Source organism: Petromyzon marinus, chromosome 2, assembly GCF_048934315.1.
Source record: "Petromyzon marinus isolate PM22_M1 ecotype Great Lakes invasive population chromosome 2, UKy_Petmar_22M1.pri1.0, whole genome shotgun sequence".
NCBI classification, from domain to species: Eukaryota; Metazoa; Chordata; class Hyperoartia; order Petromyzontiformes; family Petromyzontidae; genus Petromyzon; species Petromyzon marinus.
This window is the reverse complement of record NC_133668.1, coordinates 6,600,753-6,613,306: the sequence shown is the minus strand read 5'-3', so window position 1 is coordinate 6,613,306 and position 12,554 is coordinate 6,600,753. Positions and strand designations below refer to the sequence as shown.

At 44.6% G+C, this 12,554-nt stretch overlaps 1 protein-coding gene across 7 annotated transcripts in view; it reads right to left on the bottom strand.

Annotated features, from left to right (window-relative positions):
* The window catches only part of LOC116948818 (KAT8 regulatory NSL complex subunit 1-like), a 49,174-nt gene that overhangs the window by 19,332 nt on the left and 17,288 nt on the right, over positions 1 to 12,554 (bottom strand). For 2 of the 7 annotated variants that reach the window (XM_032965943.2, XM_076069225.1), the window contains exons 1-2: positions 9,607 to 10,237; positions 6,744 to 8,174 (exon numbers count right to left, since the gene is read on the bottom strand). The exons of 1 other annotated variant lie outside the window; for it this stretch is intronic. In XM_032965943.2, the coding sequence (XP_032821834.2) occupies positions 6,744 to 8,125 (1,382 nt within the window). In that variant the 5' untranslated portion in view covers positions 8,126 to 8,174; positions 9,607 to 10,237. Of the gene's footprint in view, positions 1 to 6,743; positions 8,175 to 9,227; positions 9,432 to 9,606; positions 10,238 to 12,554 lie in introns of those variants that run through there. 4 more of the 7 variants (XM_032965986.2, XM_032965958.2, XM_032965967.2 and 1 more) reach the window with 4 other exon arrangements.

Genomic DNA, 12,554 nt, shown 5'->3' with positions numbered 1-12,554 from the left:
AATTTTAGTTAGTTTTCCCGTTTCGGGATGTTTGATCAATACCAGTTTACCCACCTATGAGATGAACAGAGAACCTTGAAGAAACTATGCAAAACAGGGAGAACAAACTCGTCACACAAAAAAGCCCAAATCAGAAAATGAACCCAGGCTCTCAATTGCAGTGGTAACACTTGTACCACCTTGCCACCCCAAATATAGCTTAAATAGCTTAACAATACCAATGCCAAGAGCTGCATGGTTTGTGTCTGGCAAGATTGTCAGACAAATTACTAGTTTTTATTTGAAATACAATTTTATGTTTTCCTGCCAAGACTGCAAGAGGTGAGGAGTGTGTAAATAATGATACACCTACGCCACTGTATTCTGGTACACTGTACCTTTAACAATACACATTAATGTAATTTATCAAAGAAAACCCCACTGAACCTTGAGACTTTTAGAAGCGCAGTTGGTGCATTGAGATGTTTGTCCGATGGTTTTCAAAATAAGTGTTGTGAGTAGGAGTATCCAGAATACAAAGTGAACACTCAAAGGTTCAATGGGGTTCATGCACCCACTTGCCTGTGGAAATATGCAACCACCTGTGGATTTCACAAATCTCTATGAGCCACCAACCCTCACTCCCAAAGTGCTTGACCACCACGATGTACTATATGCATGGGTGATTGTATTGTATGTGTGTTATGGATCTGCATGTATTACAGTAAAAGAGGTGGAGCAATGTTAGTGCGGTACACTAGCAACATAAGTTCGATTCCCGGCCATATAGCTAACAACAGTGCCGAGAGATGTCCCTCCACTTCAAACACCTGAACTGACCAAAATATCAAGTACGTAAGTACAGTTAAACAACCCCCATGACAGACACAGTATGCAGAGGGCCTTAATCCATTAGTGTTTTTACCAATTATGTTCTCTATTTGTGTATATGTACAATCAATCTAATTGTAATAATCTTGAGAATCTTTAAATTCTGTGTAAACCAAGTATCCTTTTGTCTAAAGATTTTCAGCTTTGGAATCATATTCACAAAAGTCTCCCTTAATGGACTGCCTTGCTGGCTTGTTTGTGCACAATAGAAACGATTTACAATTCCATGAAAATATGGCAGAAAAAATGTGAAAATTTAAGATTATATAAAATTACCAGGGTACCAGGCAGACTAAGGGATTTTTGGCCCAAGCTGAAAAGAAAATATTTCTATTTGCAATATCATTCACCTCAAACCAAAGTAATTGAGCAAATAAAAATGCATGAATTTCAAAAGACAAACCAAAAACCTTAAAAAGAGAGAAATTTTAAACTGGTATTAAAACAATAAATTATCATAGCAAATCAGTGCAATCGAATGTCCAATTCAATAGCCGCTGAATCATAAGAACATATTTTTACCACAAAATAAATACGAAATCTCCAGTTATAAATGTCTGCATGTTTATTATGTAACCAATGAGTCACTTCGAGACACCTAAATGTTCACGGAAATTTAATTAGAAATGTTTATTTAATTTCACAAATGCATCTCCACAAACCTCATTTAAACAAGATAATTATGGAATTTGAATGTTTAGGGTAGGTTAGGTGTATATTAATTATCTGAGGCCCAAGATAAACGACAAAAAAGTAAACAGGTGGCGATTTCTGTACAGCCAAGTGCCCTCTATCAATGAAAAGGCAAATTAAGTCATCATTTGGCCATGCTACTTCCTTTTGCTTTTTGTTATCATTTTTCACATGTAAAATATTCGTTTTCAATCCTTTATACATAATCCTTTTTGAAGATTTTGAAAATAACATTTAAAATGTGACCTGACAGTAGAAATAAGTGACCAACATGCTTCTAACAAAAGAGAGCAATGTATACACGTCTATTTTTTTAAATACATATTTAGCCTTCATTTTCCATATATTGTAAAATCATTTAATCTCACCGAGTTATTTGCCAAATAGCTACTTTCCTTGCCCTCTAGAAAAAAACCCTCCAACAATGTAATCAATAGAAAGTGGGCCAGGCATGATAGACATGTTGGTTCCAAAAGGACCGAGGCAAGCAAAGGCAACTGGGTCTCGTGTGAATCACATAAAGACCAGTACACCTTGGAGAATAGTGCAACTGTAGTCGTTACAAATGTATTTGATCACAGGGTTTAGGTCTTATCTAAACATGAAAAAATGTTTAGATAAGACCTAAACATATCAGGGAATTCGCGTAAGCCAATACTCGTCCTAACTGATTCCACGCAGGATTTACGCAAAATAAAACGCATGAATTCAAAGAGAACCGAAGGAGATTCCCGGTCGAGACCGCCCTTAAGACCACCATTTCTCATATCTATACACAAACACACAAAACTCGGGTGTGCACAATCTATTGAAAAACTATTTTTTACTATTAAAATATTATTATACAGCCCCCTGAACTATATAGCTCTTTTTCAGAAGCGACCTGGCCACAAATGATAGCTCAACGATGTAGCATAGTATTAGGTGGAAATTTAAAGAAGCCATTCTAAACGCATATTTCTAAATGTGGAGGGGAAACCCGGAGGACCCGCATAAAAATCCACACAACCACGGGAAGAACATGCAATACTCCAAATATACAGGCGTCAGAGTCGTGGTCAAACCCACGACCTCCTGCATAGCAGGCAAGGTAGTTAAATATCTCGCCACCGTGGTGCCCCCGGGTCCGTATGCACTGTACTCTCCCACACAAACTCGCACACAAAGACACGCAAAACCACCCACTCAAACAGCCACACATTCCCACACAAGGAAACCAGAATTACACACTCACAAATTGAATGTGCACCAAGGCCTCGAATTTCTTTAAAACCATTAATATATACTTACCTCACAGCCAGACAGGCACGGATGTTGCATGGGGGTTGTCTTCCTGGCAACATTGGCTAGTGCAGTGGGAATGAGGTAATCCCGAGTTACTGCTGCTCAAACACACTTTGCGACCTTGCTAGGACATGCAACATTGCCGTTTTTACCTATGCAACTTGGGATTCTGCAACTCTGGATCCTACAACAATCGATGCACTTTGGCCAAAGGTCTTTAAAAATATATTTCTGAATTCTCATGATGTTATACCCTCATTATGCTGTTATAGCTTTCAAAATTAACATCACTGTTCAGCTTAATCCCAAAAACTAATGCCAAGCCTAAAAGTTGTATTATTTAACAGCCCATTTAACTGAATGGCCATGTAAATAGAGTGCAGAGTGCACGTACCTTTTTTTAAACATGCTTAAAAATATGTATGTTGAACTTCATTCGCACAGTACATAGCCATACGTGGTAATTGGAGGTGGTTGTTGCATTATAATTGAACATTTTCTGAAAAAAAAATCCGTTGTGGCAATGGCTAAGTATTCCTTTTATATGGTTGACAATGTTAATCAGAACATATTTACAAATAAGCCCACTTTTTGTTAATACGTTTCTAAGAGTTTAGTGTCAAAACTGTTTGCATAAAAATGCAGTGAAACCTATCTTGAAACCAGTTTTCCACTATAAAAACCACTCCCGGAAATAACCAAATGACCAACCACAATGCACCAGTGTTAGTCGCTGAATGCTTCAGTGTCCATTAAGGCGCCCCACAGGATGGTGCCATCGTATGGACTGTGGCATAGGTTTGGTTGTGAATAACCTCAATTATCCACACAATGGATTTAACGAAGTTAAGAGATTCATGGAGGCTTTCCTGGGCAAATAAAATAAATTATAATTGCTAGTAAAAATATTAACTATAAATCGGGCAATCCGAGTCGTATTCCCAAACACGGCTAACATAAGTGATGAGCGGTATGAGACTAGTCCATTTCCAACCCGTACTGGCCAGCGTAAAGCATTGTCAAGACTGCCACAACTTAGATAACACATTGGAAGCACGTCTTTCCTGCAGGGGCTTGAGAAATCTCTACATTAATTTTAGATAAAAAATATCCACTGTAAAAATTCACATTAATGATAAGTTATAAATAAATGTTCAATTTTATTATTTTTCTATCTACGTGGCTTTACCGAAAGACCCAAAAAATATAAATGTTCAATATATAGATACCTATTATTCATTGACAGTGAATATTGTGCAACTTTTTTGTTGGGAAAACCTGCCTGTATTTATTCCCATGCATTTTTCTCCTCACCCGATACACGTCATAGTAATTGCCAAGTATTATTGGCCTCTACAACAAGTCATGTGACTTAAGCTAGGTCACCCAGGTTAAAAACATCCTAGTTATTTTGCGCTGATGTGAAAACGCAGTTTGTCCATATCAAAGGCAATACGGCTTTGCGATTAAAGCAACGTAGCCAAACACAATTTACTCGAATAACATAGCAATTCATTATTGTCGAATGTGCATAATGTAAAAGGTTTAGAGACATCGACAATTTAAATAAATAAAAATGCACTATAACAAAAATGGAATGGAATTCAAAACAAAGAGCATGTAGAATGTACATGCTGCCTAAATGTCATTCTTGTGAAAACATTCAATTAATGATTTGAAACAAATCTTTGTGTTGCTAATTAGGGAAAGGCATGTTGCTCATATAAACTAAGCACTTGGCTTACAATGCCTATTGTAAACAGCGGCTGCATTTTTTTTTAATATTCAGCTGGTTATTAATGAAAATGACTTACAAATTTGACCTTGCACAACGTAATTCCCCTTGTCCAAAAGATTCAGATACATATTGTATTAGTCGGAATGTTAAGCGAGTTTTACATTTTTGTTCAACGAGTATTTTTTTTGTTGAAAATATACAAGTATCATTTTTACACAATATACTTCCTAGACATTTGTTACATTTAGTGACTAGGCAAACAACAAGTAATCTTATTCTTAGTTTTTTCGGTAAAGTCACGTTGAAGAGAAACAACAAAATAATAAAATATATAAAACAATGAAAAATTCTCACGACGTTTCGACCATAACTCAAACGGTCATCACACCTGAAGATGACCGTTTGAGTTATGGTCGAAACGTCGTGAGAATTTTTTCATTGTTTTATATATATTATTATTTTGTTGTTTCTCTTCAACGTGACTTTACCGAAAAAACTAAGACTATGAATTACTGCAGTCACGAAAGCTTTAAATCAAAAACAAGTAATCTGCCAAAAGAATATCACATTGGCAAAAATGTATGGAACTGGATGCATGGGAAGGGCGTCAGGTTAATGTAAATTTGCTTGGTTAATTATTTTTTCTCATTGTTATAAAATCCTAATCCGTTGTTAAAAATGAAAATTTAGTTAATAAACTGAAAAACACAACTTTTCTAACCACAGGAAAAAATCGAAATGAAGCGAATGATTTTACCCAACTTATGGTGATCTTAAGTAGAAAACAGTTACATGTATACTTAAATCATTATTGTGTACCCATTATAAACTACACAAAATGTGCAACTTTATATTTCAATATTCTTCATTTGTTGAAAACAAACTTTAAAAAAATCTGTCGACAACAAAAAACATTTCTTGTTGACTTATTGCAGAAGCATGCCACTTCAGGACTAAAACATAATTGTGGCCGAATTTCAGTAAAAATGGCCTAAAAAAAACAAAAGTAGGTTAGTTGAACGAATTAAGGTAATCAGTATGAAAAAACGTTAAATATAACTATGGATTCATTGAGCTGGATTCAATATCGTTTCAAATTTATAGTTCCATTTTTATAAAGACTGCCATTCTTCCACAATCTGCTTTATGGGTTATATAAAATAAAATAAAAAATTACTTGATACAATATGTAACATTGAATTTGGCAAACCAAACCAAATTCAATGTTACGAAATGATGAAACACCCTCTTGTTTTACCATTTTTTAATATTCATTAATTCATTCACGACCTATTGATGATGCCAAAATGTCATGTAAATTGAACAGCATTTGAAAACAGCTGAAAAGGCCCCTGCGAAAAACTGCAAAGACTAAGCAACAGTGACATTGATATGTTTGTTGGCTGTTAACCAGATAAATGTTTAACGTGTGCAACGGTCCAGGCAAATTCATTCCAAAGACTGGATTTAAGAGGTACTCATGTTGTAATAAGGATTTTCTCAGCTGCAAGGTGACTTAAAGACTCAAATATCTGCACTCATAACTAGGCACATATGTAACACAAACGTTTATGTAACATGCAAATCAAAAAATTAAGCATTATGTAAATGAAAGGAGCTGTACATTTTTCTCAAAGACTTGATTTCTGAACTCGCACGTAGTCGCAGACCATGTGACAAAAGGGCACAAATGGCACCAATGAATATGCTTACAAAGCAACACATTCAGTAAGACAGTAATGGCAAATGCAGTGGTGCACCCACAGCTGCAAAGTCAACGTAATGCTGACATCAGCGTCAAGGAGGCGAGACTTCATAAAGACAGCAACCCCCCCCCCAGACACACATCTACTAACACCTTACCCATGCTGAGTAACAAAGGACGGGCCTGCACAAGTAAAAACCCCAACGAGAGTGCAAGAGAAACAGAACTGTAATAACATGTGTATTTATGTCCCACAACATTTTTATTTTTCAGGTCCTATAGTGATTCAAATATGCAGAGCCCACCACGACCTAAAAGTAACAAAACAGCTAAAAGCATCTGTAGCACACAAGGTTGATCAATCGGATTCGCACCACCAAATAATCGGTCGGTGAAAGATTACAGTATCGTTCCCAAAAAAATCCAACAAGACCTAACCAAGAGTGGACTCACATTGACGTGCGGCGGCGTCTGACATGCAGGCGAGGCATCCTCTCCTCCTCGACGTCCGTCTCTCCACCAGAGCTGCTCTCTGTGGCATCCGAGTCCAAGGCCCTCTCAACGTGGTGCAGATTGGCATCTAAGCTTTGAGAAACCCGCTCCAGTTCTTCCCTGGGAAGCTGCTCAAACACCAAATTCCTTCCCCTCTCCAAGGGACTCGAGTGCAATCTTTGACTTCTTAGACAAAGGGGGCTGCTTGTGACATCCAATCTTTTGCAAGCAGCCGATGACACTGAAACTCCATTCTGCAAACACGCCTGGCTTTGCCCACGATTGAAACTATCTTGTGAACGCCTCGTTGCGAGGCTTTCCACCAAACCTCCAAGTTGCTGCCTGACATGACTCTCGGTCTGCTCAGCCTGAATCAGGCGCAGATGTTTCGACAGCCTGCGTGCCCGCTGCTCAAGCACGGCCAGTTTGTGCACGGAGCTCAGCACTCTGGAAGCCATCGGGCACTCGCCTGGGTTCGGGTTAGGTAGGTCTATTTTGGTATCGGCTCCAGACACGTTCACAAACGCCAATGGGTCTGGACGGCAGGCAAAGTGTTCACTGGAGGTACTGGAATTTTCTGCAAGCAAGGCCGCTCTTGAATCTGCCACATTGGAAATTGCGCCATTGTTATATTTTTTTTGTTCAAACCTAGATTTCCCATTTAGCACGGGCACATCTGAGTCACGCAAGATGGGAAGTTTACTGGTAATGCTATTGTTATGAGTTGAAGATAGTTTCTGCAGTTCATGAACGTCCAAAGCTGTGCTGGATATGGGGTCCAAACAGCCCGAGTTGCATACATTTTTCAATGCTGACTGATCCCCATTTCCTGTTTTCTTCCCATTCAGGAGTCTGCTGCTAAGATCACTGTTGGCCTTCCTTATGGCCTGCGGTTGTTTTGCAACGCCATTCTTCTGCTTGCCCACCGAATTCTGTTCGAAAGTTTTCATTATCTTTTGGCCCAGATGTAAAGACGCCTGTCCGAGTTTGCCAAACACCCTGCCCTTCACAATTAAATGTTTGGAATTCGCCGACACCTGGTACAAGGGCAACAGCTCCCCTGGCTCCGTGTCAGTGAACTCTCCGCTGCCGGGCGCCTGAACAATGTGCGTTATGCCTCCGTCTAGTCGCACGGGCTTTTTGCAGAGGCAGCCCAGCCTCTTGCGCACGGCGGGTATGTTGTTGCTGCTGCTGCCGCTGTAGCTGTTAAGGCGGCGGTCCGAGGCGGCAGCGGCGGAGGCAGTTGCAGGGGCCTCGAGGGCTGGGTCGGGCACTGACGGAGCGAGCTTGAGGCGGCGAACCTCGGTCGTGGCTTCTGTGAGTGCGGGAGCCATGGCATCCATGCGACGGGCAGCATGGAGGCCTCAGGGGCGGGGGCGATCGCGCATCCGCCTGCCACACACACACAAAGAGGGCCACGGCGACACGACAGCCAGGCGGGTTCTCTCTCACAGAACGCGCTACGGACGTCTACGCGAGCCCCCCCGTTTTCGCCAAATACGGGGAGGGGGGGCCGTTTCACATTAATTCGAACGTCGACGTATTAACACCGGCATATTTGAATCGCCGAGATTGGCGATAATTGAGCATCAACGTCGCGGAGAACCCGCGGGAAACCCAACAAAGAAGGCATGGGCGAGGGCAAACAATCGACCCCTTTTTTCCCCCTCTGGTCACGCAAGCAAGACACACCCGCCCTCGCAACAGCAGCAGTGTGGGTCGCACCTTGTTTCTCGCACGACGTAGAAAATTACATCGACTTCAACGATACACGTCCCTTTGGACACGTCAATACTGCACGTATAATCGTCGCACCCACCACGCCGCGCACGATTACAATTATAAGAGAACAATCGCCGCCCTGGGAAGGCTTGCCACAGCCCAGACCTCCCCACTCCCCACCCACCCTTCACCATCACGCAGAGCTTCTCTCGCTCGTCAACTTTAAGCGCATTAGTATAGCCCCCCCTCTCCTCCCAGCACCAGGAGAAACACTACAATGCTGTACTATATACTACGGCGTTTGCGACACGTAAGAGGCGATGTCGCCGTGAACACGAGTCACAGCAGTAACAGCAGTATACAAAGATCGATGGGGGAGGAGGGCATACACATTTCAGGGGGCAAGTCATCGTACGAGCACAACGGCGAACAAGGGGATTGGGTACGGATAACACCACGCCCGGCCGCCTTCACCTCCGCAGTGCCTTTTTTTACACCACAACCATACACACACGACTCATATACGGTCCTGGTGACCTAGGGGATATCCAAACTGCAGGTTTGACTAGCACGTGCCGGACAAACCAAAAAAACACACACCTCAAGAGGTTGCCGGGTTCATAGCGCAGTGCGTGAACCCCACTGCGACACCGCCGCTCCTTTGACACGCACAATGTACAACACAACACAAGCACCGGCTACCCACTGCTGTCAACCACGTACCCAGGGGCCCTGCCGTGCTCACCCCACGCGCACGTGCACATCCGCGGTACAAGCAGCGAGGCCCGCGTTCTCCCACCTCTTCCTTTCTCGATTAGCGATCACACACACACAGACGCACGTGACTACGGATTGGCGCGCGATCTTTCTACTGCTGCAACAACAGCCGCCACCACCACCACCGCCGCCTCCCAGATTCTACTGCTGCACGTCCCCCTCCCCCCCCTCTCTCTCACCGACTGCTTCCCCCCTCCGCCCCCACCTCCTGGCTCCCTGCCCCCCCTCCGCCCGTCAAAACGCACGCGCTCACGACACCCCCCGCCCCCCCCTCGTCCGAGCGCGCGCGCACCCAACGGCAACAACACACGACACAATGTCTTACCGCGAGATGTGCACAAGCAACACGTCCTCTTCCACCACGGTCGCAGAGTCCCCCTTTTGAAACTAAACGTTATTACGTATGTAGGGTTGTCGACCCCCCCACCACCTCTCTCCACACCCCGTCAATTGACGGTCGTCTCCTTTTCGTTTTGGCCACACGCACACACAAAAAAAGACGAAAAATAATAAAATAACGAATATATCGAAAGTGCTTTGTCCCGGGGGCACCGCCCCGCCAGGCTACCGCGGTGGTTAAAACTTTCACATATGTACCGTTAATAGTACGTGATGGTTTATTGTTGCTCTACACGCACTGCATTGTGTATTCCCTCGTCGCGAAGAAACCCGAATAAATCCCTCTCCGTCCTTTTACAACAACAAAAAATCGTGACGGAACGGTGCGCGTACGCTACGAATCGCCGACGCCGTTGTTCTCCCGCCCCTCGGTATCGCTATATACTACCACAGATTGTTTCCGCTTATCGTCAACTAGCACAATTTGACAGGGCGCGAGCCGCGGACAACGGAGACACACCGAAGATGGCGGCTCCTGCGCAACTTTCCCGCGCGGCGACGCAGAGCGCGCGCTCTCCCCGCAAAATGGCGGCGCCTTTACGGCCAGCCCGCCATCCCCAACCCCCCCCCCACCACCACGCCGCCACCCACCCCCCGCCCCTCAAACCACCACCCCCAAACCACCCCCCGCTCCAACCCTCGCACCCCCGCCCCCTCACACAACGCCGTCACATTTCCCACGCCGTACCCGCAAGTAAGCGCGCCCCCGTTGGCTGGAGCCGACAGTCGGCCACGCCCCCCAAATCCTCCTGACCAACCCCCGGTAAGGGCGTGGCCGCTATTCATCGACCGGCCGCTTGTGAAACGCCGCGGCCGTCTCGCGACCGCCCCCAACGACGCCAGAGACATCGCCGGTAACGCCCCGGCTGCGACACTCGAGCCAATCGCGCGAGGCGCTTTCGGAAGGGGGGGAGGGGGGCGCACAAGGGCGGAGACTTGCTTGTGCACGCTACGGGTTTAGAGGCCGCTCGCGTTCCCCAACCCTACCCCGCCGTCACCCACCACCCACCCATCCCCCTTCCTCCACAAAGGGGCCAGGACGTCGCCGATTGCGCCACCGGTCTCCCTCCCCCGCCTCCGCCACCAACCCCGCACGTTTGGCGCGGTCCACGCGTCCCTTTCGCGCGCTTTCCGCCCACCCTCTCTCTCTTTTTTTTTGCCACAACTCTAGGCGCAAACAGGCGCGCTCGTGTGAGCCACAAGAACCGTGACGCGGCGGGCATTTGGTAACTCAAGGCCTCGCGACCGGATTTGGCAACCCTGGTTGGCGGCGGCGGGGGGAGAGGAGAGAGGGCCCTTCCCGAGGTCCGGACAGATTCCCCTCCAAGCCAGCCGTCGTACGACAGTAGTAACGACACGCGCACGTGGCTTCATCCCAAACACCATCAAAATAATTTACTCAATTCATAGATACAATTTACCCAGTTTTAGGATTCTGTCGAGGAAGGATGGAGCGTGCGAACTGGAAATTCACATCCCATACGTGACCTACTGTCCATGTCTAATGCATATTGGGAATGTCGTGACACATGCTGCTGGCACGTCAGCTGCGTATCCCCGTAAACACCCGCTCACATTTACCACAACCCGTGCAACTGCAACATCATACTACAGCCCAGAAACAATCGGCCTGCTGTGCGCCCCTCAACACTCTTATTCGGAACAAATGATTCACCGTGGAAATGTTTTCGTTAAACATTTGCAGCCATGCTTGTGAGACAAGTCAAGTTACGCGCCATACACTTTAAACACGTGCTTTAATTACTGTACAGCGTACACAAAAACACAAGGGTACATTTTGGTTTTAAGAAATGTATATCCCTCTGCTCGCTACTTCCAACAGGCCAGTAATGTGTTAAATGTAATCTTGACAATGCACAGCCATTATTCCCGCTTAAGGGTGGGCGCGTCCGTGTCATGGCAAAATAATTTATCTCAATGTGAATTAGAATCAAAACATCGCCACCCACTTAGTCTGCATGACGGGCCTTTAAAAGTCGTAATTAGGAACGTTGCTTTCACTGTCCGCTGATTCAACGTTAACAATTCTAAAACATTCGAATTTACCCTTGGACAATACACAACGCTGCCAAAACAACGAGCATGGTGGACAGCGAGTTCACGGACCTCGTCAAGCCTTGGGATTCTTGCGTCAACCACGTGTTGAGCCAGCCGCCCAAGGGCCCCCCCCACCACCACCCATCCCCACGCATAACATTGGTAGCTGTCAACAACTTCAATATGTATATACAATTCCCCGTCCTTTATTGCCACCAAATTTCAACAATTACTATTGTAAACAAGACGCATCTACTACAAGGAAGTTTGATGAGACCCCCCCCCCTTCCTCGGAAAGTATGATATGTACATGTGGACTCGAGTACAGAATAGTTTAAAAAGATGTCATGCGATTGTGGCTCCCGGGTAATCTCAATCGAAAAGTGGACTCCACATACCGGGGTAAACAACGCGTGAAAACATGCAACCATTCGTCGTTAACTAGCTGTGAATATCGATCACTTGTGCCAGTTCTTTCAAAACTATCCTTTAAATGTGGCAAGGTGACATGGGTGAGTTTCATGGTTTGAATCCAGCAGCCACCCTGATCAATACTACAGATGTACAGTCTTGTTCTCCGATAACGCGTGCTTTCATAATGCGAATTGTATATACCACGATAAATATATTAGGGAACGCGTTTTTATTATTATTATTTACACACTTTTCTTTAACTCACTCTCTCTGTCTGTTGTATCCTCAACTCTGTTGTCGTATCCTCAAATCTTGTAACTCAATTCTAACCCACGTCCCAATGTCGTATCGACTGAAAACTTGGTATGCGTATGTCATACTGATGACAATGCTATATTCTAT